Source organism: Pempheris klunzingeri, chromosome 2 (assembly GCF_042242105.1).
Source record: "Pempheris klunzingeri isolate RE-2024b chromosome 2, fPemKlu1.hap1, whole genome shotgun sequence".
Taxonomy (NCBI): Eukaryota; Metazoa; Chordata; class Actinopteri; order Acropomatiformes; family Pempheridae; genus Pempheris; species Pempheris klunzingeri.
Genome location: NC_092013.1, coordinates 19932982 through 19952049, shown reverse-complemented (window position 1 = coordinate 19952049; position 19068 = coordinate 19932982). Strand labels below are relative to the sequence as shown.

General features: G+C 41.6%; 1 protein-coding gene across 1 annotated transcript; it reads right to left on the bottom strand.

Moving 5' to 3' along the window:
• Positions 1-2897: 2897 nt before the first annotated feature.
• On the bottom strand, positions 2898-18678 carry lrig2 (leucine-rich repeats and immunoglobulin-like domains 2). The gene is made up of 18 exons (XM_070838442.1): positions 18032-18678; positions 17325-17399; positions 16813-16947; positions 16164-16307; positions 15877-16020; positions 15412-15555; positions 14952-15095; positions 12720-12800; positions 12267-12338; positions 11987-12055; positions 10377-10540; positions 9765-10076; positions 8681-8962; positions 7793-8233; positions 7452-7604; positions 6048-6188; positions 5097-5366; positions 2898-4517 (listed from the first exon to the last, which is right to left on the bottom strand). Exons 1-18 carry the CDS (start codon positions 18217-18219, stop codon positions 4285-4287), a joined length of 3192 nt encoding a protein of 1063 aa, XP_070694543.1. The 5' UTR covers positions 18220-18678; the 3' UTR covers positions 2898-4284.
• Positions 18679-19068: the final 390 nt, after the last annotated feature.

Here is a 19068-nt window from a genome sequence, read left to right as displayed (position 1 = left end):
ATTGTAATCGTTAATTCTCACTAGGTTGTTATCCGCAGCTTTATTTTACAATTGTTTGTACAGGAGATGCTTGTAGCAGCCGTGGTGCTCTGTTCATGCATAAATTATCATCATTTAAGTAGGTCTAGTGCTGCAAACCTGACCTTTCATTCAAGGGGAAACTGTACTCCCCCCTTGCATGCAAAGCCTTCACATTCCAAAGCCCAGGAGCACCGATTTTGCATGAGTTCATGCATTTACATAAACTTCTGTGTCTCGGTGTCAAGCGGTTTATGAGATATTGTCTTTAAATGTTGGTTTTCTGACAAACGGCACTGGTGCGTGATGAAAAATTCAAGATGGTGCAGAACTGAAGTGGTGTTTAAGTGTAGCTTTGCAAGTTAATTAAACTTTGTAAATGCCACGTCATCTCTGATGATTACTAGTCGTGTCTCACAGCATGTTATAAATGATGCACAGCTTGCTTTTGCCAGAAACCTCAGCGGCGTGATGGATTTTGACAATTTGGGGGTGTTGACTCACAGGACAGTCATATGTCAGCACCATGTTGGCAAGTTAATTAGCGTTATAACTGGAAGGAGGGAACACACCTTCTGTAGTATTTATGAAGCAGCAGTAGTTTCTGTTCTCTGGCTGTGATGCATTAGAAGTGTGTTTAAATACAGAGTTGCCACCCTGGACATTGTGCTGAATAATTCAACACCTAGTTGAGGATGATTAACAATGCTATCATGTCTTTGATGGGGACCGGGGAGTGGAGCAGGGGATCCAAACAAACTGCAGACTTCAAAAGGCTGACGCACCGTCAGGCTCGACTCCTATTCAGCCTTTCCTGGGATTCTGCTGGATTTATGAAGGAGGGGCTTTGAAAAAAAAAAAAAAAACGAGGTCTTTTTCTTAACGTCAAGACTGACGATGGACTAACGGTTGTTTAAAGCCCACATTAGCTGGCTTTGTGTTGGCTTGACATGCCTAAATCCAGATTATAGATGGCTTGGCCTTTTAAATCGTTCCATGTTGTGCCCAGAAATCGTGGTGTGGTTAGGACCCCTGCGCCTGAAATTACATGTAACCCAAAATCCAATCCTGCCAGAGCATTCGCTCTGATTTTTCCTTAAGCCCTCCTACTTTGAGTAAAGACAGACACCATCGCAGAAATCTGAAACAGTTACTTGATTAAAATATTTATCCAAATAATTATTTTGTTTGTCCAATGATTCAGATCATTTTACAAGCAAAAACGCCAAATATTTGCTTGTTCCGGCATCATAAGCCTGTGAGCATCTCTGTTATATATATATATGTCACTGTAAAATCAATTAAAACTGAAAACACTTTTAAATCACCATGGAGATTAGCTTTTTAAAGCTTAATCGATGATTAAGTGGTCCTATTTCTACCTAAAAGAAGACTTGAGGCAGACATTCAAACAAATTTATCAGAATTCATGTTTAATGTTTTAGAGTAATTGCTACGTAACAAAAAGGCTCTTTAGACATGCTTTACAGAATGTACAGGCAAAAAAAAGGTCCAAAATACTAATAAAAACAAAAAGCAAAACTTCAACAATACAAAAAAAAAAAAAAAAAAAAAGCAGCATTGGATATTGCCAAAGCAGTTACTGCTAAACTTTGGTATGAAGTCCCTCAGGACGTTCAGAGAATAAAACTATTCAAATGCACATTGTGATATGCTGTGTTGGCAGAAAATATTGAACAGTGAATTGGTGTGTGTGCCCAGACATGTGGCTCCATTACAATGATTTATCACTGCAGCGAACATTTACATTTCTCAACCGCTCTAAAAGGGGCATGACATTGGCATACGGTCAAGAAACGTCAAGAAAACAGAAAAAAAAATAACATAAATCAAGCAAGGAGTGTCAACATCCAGATGAACTGAGGGAAGTCATGTCGGGTTAAAAGGCTTGTGAAGCAACACCACTGCTCATCCGCTTTCTGGGAAATACACAATTAAGAGGAAAAAAACAAACAAAAAAAAACGACTTGGAATGTGCTGATCTGGAAATGACGATGCATGATCGACAAAATATGAGGACATGAAACGACTGTCAGCAAGTACCACCGAGGAGATGAAGGTGTGTCAATACAATCTGCTGCTTAACACATACATGCGGCCAATTTTGACTCATTATTGACTGAATGGCCATGTTGCACTTAGTGACGTCAAAATGACAGGATCAAGCCATGCTCCCACTACTACAGAGGGACAGAGGCGTGGCAAAACTGTTCTTGGTGAAAAAGAAAAGAGCAGAATGTTGCAGTGCTGATTTTTAACATGACGGAACAGAAAGTAACAAAAATAAGCTTTCAGCCTCGTCATGTCAGCGTCGTATCTATGGAGAATGAATGTGGCGTACGCTCAGTCACCAGTCTATCATTCACAGAGCTGCAATTAATGCCGTCGAATGAAACAGTAACAAATTCTACTTTCATGAAGGTTATTGATATAAATGCGGTGGACAAAATATTAGAGACACCACCGCCTATATCCTCCACGATGACCATTCATGAATGAAGGGGTTTATTACAGAGCTGCTGTTTCAAAATGCATTACTTTTGCCATAGGTTTACCTATGAACTGGTACTAAGTGTAATTTACTAAATAAATTGAGCAAATGTGAGTTTTCTGAGAGTCACAATAAAAGCCAATCACATCTGAGCTCCGGAGTGCAATAACTAAGAGGATTTTTAACAAACAACTCATGACATCTAATCCGATGAAACAAGTCAGCTTTCTTTTACATTTTCATTCTCCGATCCAACCTAATCTCAAAGCACTTTAATAGTTGAGGCATTGAAATAGCAGTTTGCTAAAGCTGGCAGCTGTTTGATTATAGTCTTTCACTTATGAGGAAAAAAAGATGCAGTAAAACGTGTTCATCTTGTTACCTGAGACAGGTAAAAAAAAAAAAAACTTCAGGGTAACGCTGGGTCAAAAAGGCTGAAACTGAAAAAGCTTAAATTTACTGCAGCTTATGTCTCCAACCTTTCTACAAATTGACTAGTAGGACATGGAATTTAATAGATTACTAGGCCTTATGTACACATACATACACACATACACACACACACACACACACACACACACACACACACGTATAAAATAATACAATACATTCTTATTTTTCACAGTCCCAAGTCAAAACCTAGGCTTAATCAATATCTATGGATACAGCTTTTTCGAGATCAAACCAATGATAAATCCTCACAATGTAAAACAGCATGCACACCGCATGATTAACTTTACCACCATTAAATTAAGTGCCTGTAAGATATGAGAAAAGGGAAAACAACTCAGTGCATACCGTTTACATAAACCATAATGTCACCTGATCGACGTTACTGAGAATGCTTGTTATAGAGGCCGTCCAATGAAAAGCCATAAGAAAATAGCCAGCAAATAATGATTGTCACATGTGCAAAAAAAAAAACTGTACGCTTTCTCCCCCAACTGGTTACCATAACGTTAGACATTAAAATGAAGGAATTAACAATTGCATTTGACATAGGACAAAAACAAGGCTGGATAAAGATGATATAGGATATATTCATATATATTCATAATATACACCACATTTCGGTGTCACTGTCTCTGGGATTTGCATAACAGGATACCAGATAGCATAGTTTGAGTCAGTCGGAATGGCTGTGGGAATGTGGGGTGTATATGTTCTTTTCTATATCAACAACCACAAATTGCTGGTCAGAGATCTACAATCGTCCCTTGTTTGAAACCCATTTCCCCCACGTGGGCATAGGTGGTTGTTATTTCTACCAAGGTCACGTAGGCAGCTCCAACAGGCGTCTGTACCGGGAATGACGAGGCAAAACTGCCAGTGTGATGTGCACTGGCACAAAATTTCAGCCCCACAGCAGCAGGGACGGAGGAGGGTGCTTGTAAAGACTCGACCTTTTCATCCGACATGGCTCTTTAAAGCATACATTCATAGTTTTCTCTAGGAAGAGAACAAAGACGAGGGGAGGATGTGGGAGAAAGGGCTCCTGCAGATGTGGACATGTCATAGAGGAGGTCACTTTAATCACTGGTCCATTTCTCCAGCCTGACACAGCAGTCTTTCCACAGTGGACAATGTTAGCATGTCCTCTTGAGTGAAAGGGGAATGTAAACATACAAGAGAGCATCTTTGGCAGAGTGTGAGGAGTCTCTTTGGAGGTAGTGGGTGAAGGGGGAGGAGGGAGGAGGGAGGGGGGGGCGCAGCAACGAGGAGTCAGAGGCAGAACGTGGGTGGAGTGTAAGTACCTATGTGGGAGCAGGGTGCTCCTGAGGGTTAGTCCTATTAGAGGCACTTCTGTGGTCCTGTGTGCATTGGCTGGGAAAACAGTCCACCTCTGCTTCGCTCCGCTCCTCTGCGCCGTCCGCAGAGGAAGTCAGGGGAGGCGTCCTGTGTACAGTCACTGGGTGCTGGGACGTGCCTGGTTGAAGTTTCAAGCACGGATCTTCCCCTTCTCTCCAGAAGGACCTGCTAAGAGAATCTGCAGAGACAGTAAAACACGATACTTAGACAGCTGCACATTGACTGATTCCAAACCTCATACTTTTTTTTTTTTTTTAGCAATTAATGATTTGTTTAGTTGATGTATCAAGCAAAATTGCCAATCATTTGGTTCAAGCTTCTCAAATTTACTGCTTTTCACTTTATTATATCCATAACATGTAACTTGAATACCTTTCGATTGTTGATTGGACAAATCAAGCTATTCACAGGTGCTGTTTAACACTGTCAGAACTTGTGACTGCTACTTTCCATCATTTGACATTTTAAAGAATAAATAGTTAATCAAAAAGTAATTGATAAATTAATCAGCAGGGGAACAAAAACATTAAGTGCAGCACTATAGCTTTTGATTATTGATAAACCAAATTTAAGCAGCTACTTTTTAGATGATTGACATGCAGTTAGCCAAAGAGGCTTTTAGTGCTTCTCATCCTCAACAAAAAAAAAAATAAAAAATTTAATGTTCGCTGTGGCCTGCAAATACTCTTAGACCAACGATGGTCCCACCATCTCGCTCTAAAAAGGTAAAACTGGAATTCCTGTTTCCAAGACTCACCATTAGCGTAGTGCTCCGGGGGAGTGTGGCTGCTCAACCTTTTGTCGTGTGAGGTGAGGAAGACGGAGGAGTCCTGGTTGCTAATGAGGCTCTCCAGTGCCGTGTCCTCGTGCTGGGCATGCTGGCTGAAGCTCTCCTTCAGGCCTGGTAGAGTCTTGTCCAGGGGGTCGTCCTCCCCCAAATAGGCGTACGGGCAGTACTCCCGTGTGCGAGAGTAGATGTTGGCGTTATCGTAACAGTCGGAGCAGATGACCAGCGGACCTGCGCTTCCTGTCAAGACACAATAAGCATCTTTAAATTACACAAAAAGTCCTCAAAGACAGTCTTTTGCTACAAAATAACTATTATATTGGACATAAATGCTCATTATTATATTTCCCTCTTTCCTTTTTAAACATACTTCTACAATTTTTGCCATTTTGTTAAAGTAATTCAAGCTGCTTTTTGCGTATTAGAGGTACCATATAAATATTAATTGTTATTAAAGAAGCTGAACTTTTTTGTGGGTAATTCGCGTGGCCATCATCATATACATCTATGAGAGTACTGCATTATTGCAGTATTAAATGAGTAAAAGAGAAACACACACACACACACACACACACACACACACACACACACACACACACACACACACACACACACACACACACACACACACACACACACACACACACACACACACACACACACACACACACACACACACACACACACACACACACACACACACACACACACACACACACACACACACAAATATATATGAAAAGACCTTCTTACATCTTAATGTGAATACATCTGCATATTTACTTGGCAAGTAGAAAGGCCTAGTCAAAGCAAAGATATCATAATTTCAATATTCCTCAAAGACACACAAAAATGCAGAAGATATCTAATCCTTCAGAAATAAATAAAATCCACAAAGGCCTGTGAGTAGATGGCACTAACCCGTGGGGAGTCCAGCTAGTCCCTCTCGGGGCTCTCCAGGGTGGAAGCTGCTACGGCCAGTGAACAGAGAGCCAACCCTGCAGTGCAGCATGCCATTCCCCTCGGTTTCCACCTCGCTGCCCGTGTCGCCGTAACACACACCTGGGACATACATGATATTTAGTCAGTGACTCATTTAAGCAAGGACCTGATCCGAAACACAAAAGCTGAAATAAGATCCTAATGGGCACGGGAGTGTCCAAAAAGCATAAAATAAAATACAGCTTCTCAAATTTGCTTTTGAGGATTCAAAGGCATCTAAAAGATATTTGATGTTTTCATTTGTTTTTCCATGTCAGAGGTGATTCATCTGGATGGAAGGAGAGGTGGAAGTGTATGTGTGGTCACACAATCTTGTTATCTTTGTGATGTTGACATAACCTTTGCTTTCTTGTACATTTTCTTGTGATCACAATGTGGAAATAAACTATATGATTAGATAAAAAGTCATAAGAATATGATGGGTAGGTTTGATCTATTATCAGCACACAAATCTCTCTATCAGACGTTAATTTATGTCTAATCACAAGTCACTGCACCGCAAAGTAATGAGTCACCGACTATTACAGGAAAACCAGCAGGATGTTGAATGATTGGAATACCAAAAATACCCTCAACCTAATGTGCGCCTTGTGCTGAAAACCAACTGTTGACAGGACAGGAAAATGCACAGTATACATCTTTATATAAATATTAAAGGGATATTACAGGGAGTTTTTATGCATTTCAGCTGCAGGATGCACAAATGATATTTTCTGCTGATCTGAAGTGTGTGCAATGATAATAGCAGAGATTATTGTGTGTGCAGTTCATGGATGACGTCCATGGTGCTGAGACAAAAAGGTTGCATTAAACGCTACGGGCCTCTCAAAACAAACATGTTTGATGACGTCGTGGAGAACTGTGGGATGACGCGAGTTGTTGTCTTCATCACCGCTGTCAGTGAAAAACTCGTGGGCAAGCTTATGTTTATATTAGATGAGTCGGCTATGGCATGAGCCACTTGTCATAGTAGCTTATCGGAGTAAGCCAGAACTATATTGAAACGTCATATCAATAAATCAGGTCTCTACTGTGCAATTAACGAAGAGGGTAAAATGCTGCATTACAGTTGATGAGTATGATTCTATGGTAATTTGGCGACTTTCCTCGTCCCTTTCCGAGGAATCATCTGTCAGACTTTTTTTTACAACCAGTAGGGGTGAAGGGGATTTGATGCTATTGGCAGGCAACCAAATGAACTGATGACATACAAACATTTGGGATAATGTAAGTTTACAGCTCACCATCTGTGACACAAATCTTGTCATTTTTAGACATTTTAAAGAATTTAATACTGTGGAATTCAGAAAGAAGAGCACTCACCATCTGTGCCCTTATGGATGTATCCATTGGAGAGAGGAGGCATGAGCTGCTGGTGGCTGCCTGCCTCAGAGTTACTGTAGCCTTCCTGAGGCTCTGACAAAGTTCCCTGCGAGGACAGGTAGCTGGGGATGTCTGCTGGCAAATTCATCTCATCTGGAACAGACAGAGACATATTTTGTTACACTGTATTGAATTCTGCGAAACAGTCTTATCCTTACAACAGAGTGCCGTCTCCACAGAGAAATTTCATGGTTTCCGAACAGCCATCCTCTGTTGGGTAAAGCTTCAAATGGGGCACATTTATTTAATATCACAGATGGTTACGTGTCTCCACTGCTGACCTGTGTTGGTGATACTGTAGTCCTCGCTCTTCCTGCGCATGTGATAGATGACAATGACCCAGACCAGCGAGGTTCCAACCACACAGCACACCACCACAATCACCACGATGCCCACAGTTGTCCAGCCGTCCTGGTCGTATCCTGTGCCGGTATCACAGTTTGGTGATGGCGAGACGCTCAGGTAGATGTGGCCACGCTCTGTTCCCAGAGTATTAGACATGATGCAGGTGTATTTCCCAGCATCAGCAGGGCCAGCATCAACGATGATGAGGAGTTGGTTGGCTGCAGCAAAAAAGTGCCGCTCTGTGAGAACCAGGGGCCCATCATCTTTGGTCCAGTTGAGACGCGGCGCTGGGCTGCCTCCAGCTATGCACTGAAGCACAGCAGTTTCACCACGGGCCACTGTTCGGTCTTCCAGGGGTCGCATGAAGGATGGAGTTTCTGGAAGAGAAGGGGAGTCATTGATTTTTGATTTTGTTAGTATTATCCTAGTGGTGTTTGTGTTAAACTGTTAGGATGGATGTGCACGAGGTCAAGTTTATTAAGTTATTTCTAGAATATGAAACAGTCTTTGGAACTAATGTTTAAGCCTTGAGCACAAACTAGGAGAGAGTTATTGAATATATAGCGGTACATTGCTTAACTCAAAGCTCAACACATATATTAGGAAACGAGATCTAACAATTGTGTCACAGACGGTGAATCCAGCCAAATTTATGTATTCTCCGTGGTTAAATAAGGTTACAGAATAAAGGAAGACAAAAACAAGGGTGCATAATGAGTGACAGACACAAATGAGCAGCCAATTTGAGCAGAGTGGCTCAGCTGAAATAACCCAGTAGTAAAATATCAGTAATATGCTAATATGTCATTAGGTGGGTGACTCACCCAGGACGGTGAGAGTAGCGTTTGCAGACAAACTGCCAGCTGCATTTTGGGCCGTGCAGCTGTACACCCCCATGTCCTCTGTCTTCACGTTAGCAATGAAGAAGATGTCATCATCTGGCATCACGTGCATCCTGCGTTCTCGGGCAGCAGGGAAGTCGGTGCCTCCATCTTTCTGCCAAGCAATCTGGGGTGATGGATGACCTTCGGCAGCACACTCCAGCCTGGCCATGGTCCCAGTTCGGATGGTCAGATCCATGGGAGTCTTAAGAAAGGATGGCAGCTCTGAAAGAAAAAAGGACAGAATGTCAAGGGGGGGGACTGAGAAGTAGAGACATGTGTATCAGACACTTACCAGAGATCAAACAGCAGTGGAAAATAAATCTTAAGCTTCTATTATCTACCCTTTTTTGTAATTATTGCATTGTCCACTGAGTCAGGACAAACTTGAAAAGGAAAAGTGAAAAATGCAGTATTTCATGTTTTTTTAAACATCAGTGTGTGTTCCCAGTGTGTCTAGAGACCATCAAACTAGGAGAAAAGACCATTGTCTCTCTTTTTCTCCTGCTCCATCTTCAAGTGAACGTGTGTGCAAACATGCCGGTTAGATTTGGCTCCCGTTATGAGGTCATAAGGGGATCCATTATACATGCAACCTCCTCCAGCCCTCTGGCAGGCTGTCTCTCCCCGTTCACTGAAAACCTCCTGAATACACCTTGCTGTCCGCCATTGTTTTTTCCATAACTGACAACACCTCTCGATAACACAAAGATGTCGATCAAAGCACGCAGATTGTTCTGTTCTTCTAAAACACAGCATGTACAAACAGGCTGAAAACAGCTGCAGCAGCCATGTCTGCTATGAGAGAAATAATGTGTTTTTTCAACATTAAAACATGAAAACCTGCTCTAGTCCAGACATCCAAGTAAAAGTATGAACTTCAAAATGAGCCGAATATGAGACTTTTAATAAACAAATGTTAAAACTATGCATATGTATTAGAAAGAAAGTAAAAGACTGCAGAGAAGAGAAAAACATGAGACTGAACTGAAAGTCATCAATCACACTCTTTGACAAACATCCTCACCATTGACAGTCAGCTTGGCCCTGTTGGAGTAGTTGGAGCCAAAGTGATTGGAGACGACGCACTGGTAGCGCCCCTCATCGGTGAAGTTGACATTGAGGAGGTGAAGCACAGTGGTGTAGATCAGCTCTCCCTCCTGGTACCGGGCGTAGTTTTGCACTTCTGCATCATACAGCACCTCCCCATCCTTCCGCCAAGCTGTGGTCATCGGCGAATCACTGCTGCTGGAAGCAACACAGCTCAGGGTCACGTTGTTCCCCCGCAGCGCCACAGACGTCTCTGGGTGAGTTGTGATCTGAGGCTTGGGGAAATCATCTGTTGAGGAGCAAGGACACAAAATGCAAGTCAGCAAGTTAGAAAATCTATATTTTATGGCAGACATGTCAACTGAAATGCAAGATATTGGTTGATTAATTGATTTGACATAATGCACTGTTATTGCGAAACATATTGTAATAATCCATCATACACTTCTGTGATTTCACAAGTACCCAAAGCAAAAACTTGGTGCCCTTTCCGGGCTTACATCGACAACTACTTTGCACTGTGCTCAATGAAGAGTACGTGCTTTGGATCAAACTGGGAACTGTATACAAAAAAGAAAATGGGACTGACCACAAACAAACTCCTCTGGGCTGATGGACAGGACACTGCGACCAAGGAGGCTGGCAGGATGAGCACAGATAGCGGAGACAGACTGCTGGAACTGGCTGTCAGTCAGCCAAGGCCCCAGCCACTGCATGTGGCAGTCACACAGCAGGCTGCTCGTGTTCAGGACACTGGGAACACACAGGTAATGATGGAGGTGTGAAATGAGTCATTGTAAAACTAGTTGGAATCATCACACTACTGCAGAGATAAAGAGGATGACATGAACCCACCTAACAAATTAACTCGGGATTTCGAGGATTTCATAGTTAACATTTTAGAAAGTGGTTTATGATGTGGCATTTTAGACAAGGAAACTTGCATTTACTTGCTTGAAAATGGAGGTTAATTTTACCTGAATTATTCAAAGAGGGCGGTTATCTAGTCTGACCCAAAACAGAGAGTCCAGTGCTGCTTGAGTAACTGAGTATCAATAAGTATGCAATAGAAGCTGTATTTTAATTAACCGAGTCTGATGCAAACAGAGTTCTGGTTGCACTGTAACCCTGAAGGGAAGTCTTACTGATAAACAGTGAGTTTATAAAACTTTAATAACACCTGAGGCAATTTTGGAAGCAGCTCAGAAACATAAAAAAAAACATAATCCCTCTAGACAGCTAAAAACACAAACACATTGCAGACAACAAGCAATAGCCCTTTTTAAACAGAGACTGCACAATATCACCAGAAAGAAAAATCATCATTGAGCCAGCTTTGCTTTTTCACACTGACCCAAACCATGCCGGCAAATCGCTGCCACACTGAGTGATTTTAGACAGAGCTCTTGCTTTCTGGATGCAGAAGTAACATGTAGCAAAACAGCATCATTGGCGTCAAGTGGCGATCCTCCTGCTGGTTCACCCTTTTTACTCTGCCTCCCCTGCTGTCTGAGAGGCAGAACAAACCCCCCTCCCTTCCATCTTTGTGCATTTTATATGCAGGACAGAATAATGGTGCAACATGTCCACCTTGAAAAGGCAGTGTGAAAGGAGATAATGATAAACAGTCTCATAAAACTGTTGTAAATGAAAAAAAATCAATATGTAGAAAGGGATCATATTAATAATCTTAAAAGAACAACCACTGTCCAAGTCACACACCAGGGTTTTCATTTAGCAAGTCAACAGGAGAAAGTCAACCAACCACGGAGTATAATTTATCTTAATCAAGACAGGAAAATTGATTAATTTTTAGGAACGCCTCGAGAACCATATTTTAATACACTTTATCCTAAAATAAATCCTAATTACAAGAGTGTTGCCATTATGTTCCTATTGCCATGTTATCAGGCCAAGACACTTTATCCACTCACTCAACAAACAGTGCTACATTCTACTAAAGCAACAGACTAATTAATAACAGGATATGACTATTGTCATGATACACTTTGAGTTTGGCAGCTGCTTCAGAGACACTCCTCATATGAGCTGATCAAAACCTCAAATCGGCCTCACAGGCTGAAGAAACTGTCCTAACAAACAACTGGATGATAATATGTGCAGAAATCCCAACAGAGCCAATACGCACACTCCACATGTGCTTTTGTGAGTTGCAGGATGAATTTTGTGTCTACTCACAACACTTTGAGCTTCATGTGGGACAACGCCTCGGGGTGTATCGACATGATGCCATTCTTGCTGAGGTCCCTGTAGAGCGGACAGAAATATTGATTACACACACCTCAACGTGATTTGATCAAAATGGCATCCCATTTTACAAGCATAGGACAACAGCAGCACAGTGGTAATAAAAGCCTTTTTTTTTTAAACCTTTAATCATTTAGCAATAATAACTGATCCTTCTGAGGCACAAGCATAGCGGTGTGGAGAAACAAGGGTGTGCAGTGGCTTTACTCACAGGTGCTCCAGCTCCTCTAGGCCATCAAACGCTTTCTTAGTGATTGATTTGATTTTGTTCCGCTGTAGGATTCTGCAAAATAAAAAGATTTCATATGATGTTCAGTAACACGGTTGGCACACGACCTGCTCCTGGGTAGCATTTCATTGCACACTGCAACTACTGTGTCAGCAGCTTTCATTGAGGCTTAATTAAGACATTTGACAGGCCATTCAATGCAACGGTTTCACGGCAAAGTAAAACCTGTAAAGTACAAACAGGCCTCTGTGAATGAAGCTTTACATTATCGAGAAATATTTATTGCCAAAATACTGCCAAAGCTTTGGATGCACCTGCTGTGCTTGTCTAAACACAATACAAACATCGATTATATATAAAATCTGTCTATATTCCCATGTATCTTTGTCTGTCTGTCTGTCTGTCTGTATATGTGTACAATCTGAGTGTCCTCACAGTGTGTTCAGCTTCTTCATTCCATCAAACACACAAATGGAGTCTTCAATGGCCCAGGAGATTTCATTGTTGCGGATATCTCTGAAAAACAAAGAGTCACATTTTAGACTTTAAACACTCTACAGTGACTGAAGATGTAATGCCACCTCCTTCAAAGATTCTTTTAAAGACCACAGAGAGGGCACATTATCTCTACTGTGCCTGTCATTGGGAGTGACTCGCAGTCAGGAGACTAACAATCTGAGACCCCATACTTCAACAAGTGTCACAGTTCGCTGCCCCTGCTGTTCTGATGAGGGAAAATTAATTGGCTTTGTTTAGCACTGGGACAGTTAATGGGTTCACTGGAAACCCAGAGAGGCCTTGTGTTTACAGGATGGGTCATAGGCTCTTTTCTTTCTCTTTCCTCATGCCTGGCCACCTCTGAAAGAGCTTCAGTACTCTCCGATTCCCCTCTCCCATGAAAGCTCCCATGATGGTCAAGCTCCCAAATGCGACCCCTTACTTTAGTCAGCTCTCTTGTTTAAGCAGAACTCTGTGCGGCAATAACTTCACAACTCGCTCTCATCTCAACCTGACCTGCTAGAGTTGCAAAAAAAAAAGATGACATGATAGAAAACTAAAATTAAGTAAAGACGGAGGGGGTTATTCTCCCTTTCGTCATTTGAATAAGCAAATGAAGCCTTTTGGAGCATTTTGAGATTGAAATACAATACTTGTTTTGATAAACAAATATGTTGTAGTACATTTGATTTATTTGCATATATTTCATATATCACATTATTTACTGCTAGGTAGCACATGAGTTTGACCCCGGGGACCAATAATGCCTTACTGATCATCATAATTTATTTTGTATATTATTTGTACATATTTGTATATTGTAACTAATGGTTACAGATATATATATCTAGTGGAGTAATATTTGTCTCTGAGGTGTAGTGAAGTTGTGGTATACGCAGCAGAATATAGAAATACTCGCGTAAAGCATCTCAAATTTGTACTTAAATAGAGTACTAGAGTTAAATGTACTTAAACATGAAGTTAGCTAATGTTCGTGCACTTATCTTACAACACATATCAGGAAGGTGGCTTTACACAGTAAGTTGCTCTGTGTGGCAGTGGCTACTGCGCTGATAACTCTGCAAGCCATTAACAATCATTTTCACATAATGCAAAGTTTAACTACCTCAAGTTTGATGCAAATGGGGGGAGCGGGTGTCCTCAGGTGGACGTCACGTCACAGATGAGATCAAAGTTCCAATTCCCACAGAAAAGGAATACTACACTATTGATTGGGAAAAATCCAATAATGCTGATTTCTGCATGGATCGATAGGAAGGGTGATCTTGTTGCAAAGACAGATGATTCGCCTTCGCATAGCGAATGACCTGGTTGACACTAATAACTGCGATTGTTTGCAGGTATGCTCAACACTTCTAACCTCACAGATTAATGTATGTCTAAGTAGTTCACAATATTTAATGGTGGTATTCAACCACCAGGGAAGCATATCTCAATTTCTCTCCCTGACAAAGCCAGAGGTGTTATTCGCTGATATACTCAGTAGACACTGAAATGTTGAGCATATTATATGTTGATATTTTCTCACTGCCTGGTAAAATATTAAAAAGCAAACAAACTCAAATCCTGGACCAGAGGGAGTTTTGCTCTGCCCACACCAACTTTAGATTCCATCAACTATCTTCTCTTGGCCTCTGGCTCAGCTACAGTGTGGACACCAGTCTATTCCCCATAATCTTACAAAAATCTTCTAATACATAGTTCATGTGGATATCATGAACAGTGTATTGCCTCTAAAATATTCAATTTAGTGAGTGAATGGCAGGACAGAGGACATGAAACCAAGAGAATGGGATTCTATGGAAATTACACATTGGGTGGTTGGATCTATGACTAACATATAACTAAAAACAAGCAGGATTAGAACGCAACAAAGACTATATTAGAGGATGCAGACTTGGCAATTTCTACTGTTACTTCTTAAAACTATTATGGATTACTTGGAAAAATGTACTCAAGACAGGACAGGAACTACACATAAAGAGTGAAACAAACAGACCTACTGTCATCAGCAGCCTTCATGAGAATGCACAGAGCCAAGAACAAGTCAGGACTTGGTTATATTTTGGATACGGAGCTTCATTACACTTCTTAGATCAAACAGGTATCATATATTTTAGACTGATTTCTTTGAAGCGTGGCACTTACAAGGTGCGCAGATTTGCCAGGCCACCGAATACTCCCTCTCCCAAATGGCTGATAGAGTTTTCTCCCAGGTTCAGGCTCTCCAGGAGACCTAATCCGATGAAAGCCGTCTCCTCAAGTCTTGTCAGGTGGTTGAAGGACAAGTCTCTGCACAAAACAACCACAAGTATGATACAGATTAGCCGAGACAAGTTTTATATGAACTGCGGTGTCGTGTGTTAGCGTTACTTCACATTCAAGAATGATACTCCAAACTGAGAGACATTATTGTTCAAAACGTATCAAATACATTCACCAGAGGGAAGACAGCACTGAATCAGCTCCAGACACCCAACAGTGCTGCAGCAAGATAACAGTAACTCCTCTGAGCACACAGAATGAATTTCAGAGCCCCGGGGCTGATGAAAGAAAGTGGGGACTCTTAGCTGTGTGGGGATTTTAACTCTGAAGCAAATACACTCACAGTTCCTCCAGCTTTTGGCAAAACTCCCAGGCGTCTGGTCGGATGATGCCGACAGTATTCTGGCTGACCCGCAGGACTCGCAGCATGCGCAGGCCATACAGCCAACCTTTGTTGACCTCTGTTAGGTTGTTGTGCTCCAGTTCTCTGAGACACAGATGGGGGGAAAAAAATGGCATTAACAAAAACAACTGTCATCACATAAATTGATTTGTTTTTACGACACATCTGCTAGAGCGATCATGGCTACGAACATGAGCGGTCCACAACATGTCATGGCAGATGCAGCAGTTGGTTTTGGATAAGGACAGAATAGGTTGAGGTTTTTTCTTGCTTTTGTGCATTACTATCTTTGTGCGTTTACAGGCGTCTTTAAAGCTATTTGACAAAGTCTGACACTGTGCTGTTTCCACAATTGCTGATAAATATGCTGCTGAATATCACTATAAAAAAGGAGACTGTCCTCACAGTTCTTCAATGTTGTTAAGCCCAAAAAAGGCTCCATCCATGAGCTTGGTGATGCCGTTCCTCTGCATCTTCAGTGACTTCAGTGAATCCATCCCTTTGAATGTCAGGCTGTCCACTATCTTGATCTTGTTACGCTTCATTTCACTACAATGAGAATAAAAATTGCTCTTTTTAAATTAAGCGCATTGATAAAACACACACACACAATTCAGCCAAATGCTTGAGTCAGAGTTGCCACGAAAGAATAAAAAAAAAATGATTTGTCTGCCAGCCATCACAATACTTACAGGAACTGAAGCTGTGGAAGTTTGAAGACTTTGGATGGCAGCACGACTAATCTGTTCCTGTTCAGCTTCAGCACCAGCAGGGAGCTGGAGATGTTGTCAAAGCAGCCAGGCTCGAGGACGCTGATCTTGTTATTACTCAAATTCCTATGAGATAAAGGAGCAGAAACAATAGAGCCATAATCAGGAAGGAGAAAAATGTTTGCTCCATCCAAGAAAGGAGGCATGAAGCCAATTGGCCTACAGCAAGACACTTTCTCACCGACAGCAAACTGATTAACACGGGGTGTCTTTACTGCTCTGACTTGACAAGCATTCTTGATATGTCCTGCCATAAATGCCATGTCATCATCATTGTATTACACAGAGACCATTCTTTCTTCTTATACCATTAGTCTACAATTGTGAATTGGTTTAATGTTATGACAAGTGTCTTTGTAATTACATTAGATCGCATCTAAAACATTTCCTATTATTGAAATTAGACATAGTGCAGTCTCAGCAGACGCATGCACTCTTTATACTCTGTAGTTTTATTTCATTTTTCCGTCAGCCAGTCTTGTCAGTCTATTCTTGTAACCTGTTCTTACCTTCCTTACTGAAAAAGAGGGTTAAATGAGGATGATTAAGATGATAAGCAGTGTTTGCTTACAGATATTTCAGCTGCATGGAGGGGAAGGATCCGACTTTTATCTCTGAGATAGAGTTGGATGTCAGGTCCAGTGTCTCCAAGGAAACGTATGGCTGCAGCTGATGCATCAACAGCTCCGAGATCCGATTGTGGACTCTGAATCATATAAAAATAAGTTAGGTTTTTTTTTTTTTCAACACTTGAAAACTAAAACACTCATATCTAGGACATGCTATGTTTATGGCATCCTCAAATCATAATAAAACAAGGAAATACTCATATTTGTATTCTTTTTAAGATGCATGCAAAGAAAACGCATCACACCAAATGGCATGCATTCTCGTTCATAAACTGAAGGCAGCTCATTTTTTGTGATGACAATTTGAAGTTATCAGAGCAAATAGCACAGAACGCCTGTATTCAACATAAATGGAGGCATAGCTTTCCACAGAGATGCCCAAAGGTTATTTGAAGTATGTGTTTATTTGAGTAGTGACAGGAGGAGAGGTAAGAAAACCTGAAGGGATACTTACAATGACAACGAGGTGATATTTGAGGAAACATCTCCAAGAAAGGGGAAAACGGTCAACTCATTGTGATTCATGGTGCTGAAATAAAATCCAAAACAACATTAGTGTGATAGTGAAAAAAGTAAAAGTAAAGTAACTGAAATAGGTGCATTTAGCCATCCAGGTTAACCTCCTTTACATCAGCCAGATCATGATTTATACAACTCCTTCCTCAACAAATAAGAAATTCTGGGCAACCAACCCAGATCCGCCAAAGGTTGAAACATTCAGCTGCCAGTTTGCCAAAAGCTACAACCTCCACAGTGACCTTAAACATGGATCAACTGACGGGTGTTTCTGTAATTTTGTCCACCCCAAATGCATCAATAACCTTTCTGAAGATAAGATTTGTTGTGTCGTTGGTCGTGTTGGGTTCAGTGGGGTGTAAAGTTGCCTAATAAACTGGTAACTTGCTGTGTATTCTGTTTATAAAGCAGCTTTATTGCTCCAGTTATAGTTTACACAGGTGATACACAGTTGATCATTGAACTATGGAAAATATGCAAATAGGCTGTGTCCTAAATCTAGTCAAGTGAGGCTAAAGTGGCTAAAATCCACCTGTGTGGGCTGTGCTGGTGTGTTATGGTGCACCTCTTGGTAGATCAACAAAGCAGTGCAGTGGATTCTGCACCAACTTCAACACATTTGTCTCGACTCGGTTGTGCACTTACACTTGGGTTACTCCTTCTGGTGGGTCCAGGGGAGCCGTCGACAGCTTTTTCCTATTGCAGTCCAGAATGTGGACCTCATCTTGTCCCTTTGAACACGAGCAAGGAGCAGGACAAGACCCAAGAGCCCAGGCACTCAAACTCAACAGCATGAAGACAAGGGCCGAAGGAATGGGCCAACCTTCCGCCATTTTAAATGTCTCCCTACTGAGGGCTACGTAGCTACGTGGCTAACTCGCTAAACTGGGTCGTTAACAGTTACAAAGTCACCATCAAATTGCTCCTGCGGTTCGGTATCAGTCACACGAAGAGATACTTCGGGTTTATGGCGCCATGACTCCAGGCGGAACTGTAAAATACAGTTTTTAGCCAACTTGCGTGAGGCATCCCAGCAGAGATTTCTCCCCTTCTTCCCAGTGCCTGGAAGTCCTTCCGCTCCGATCTGGACACCCTCCCGGAGTGGCTAATGCTAGCTCACTGCTGAGCTGATTTGGTCCCACAAATGCACCATTTATCACCGGACGGCATCGGTTTAGCTCCACACTTGGCCGGCGTTTGATTATATTGAACCAAATGAAGTGTTATCCTTGTTCAGTCCGGCTGTTTTCAATGAACTGACAATAGTTTCCTCCGTCTTTCTGCCCCGAAAGAACAACAAAGCGCCTTGAGTTGATGACATAGGATATCCTTAGTCCCGCCCCTCTCCAGCTCACTTACAGCTATTCTATTGGCCCGCGCTTATGCTTGTCAAACGTTTTAAGCGATTTGATTGGATGTCAGTCCAGTATGTTTTGAGCCAGCCTGTACTGTCCACAGTGAAAAGTTTTCCAGGACTGCTCCTGTATGAATTTAATATTTCACATCCTTGTGGTTATTGGTGATAGTTTCAGGTCTTGACTGTTTTAGTTTGAGATAATGTTACGTGAGTCAAGTAAATTTTATTTTTCTTCTTTCAAAACAAATGTTACAATAAAACAAAGATATTTATTTTACAAGAAAAAAGACTTAGACTTTTCATCACAACAATTAAATAAAAGCAG

Coding starts and splice junctions, on each gene's coding strand:
- lrig2 (XM_070838442.1), bottom strand. CDS start 18,219: ATGGCGGAAGGTTGGCCCATTCCTTCGGCCCTTGTCTTCATGCTGTTG. Junction 15,096..15,411: donor TGCCAAAAGCTGGAGGAACT/GTGAGTGTATTT, acceptor TGTTTTGTGCAG/AGACTTGTCCTTCAACCACC. Junction 12,056..12,266: donor CTAGAGGAGCTGGAGCACCT/GTGAGTAAAGCC, acceptor TCCGCTCTACAG/GGACCTCAGCAAGAATGGCA.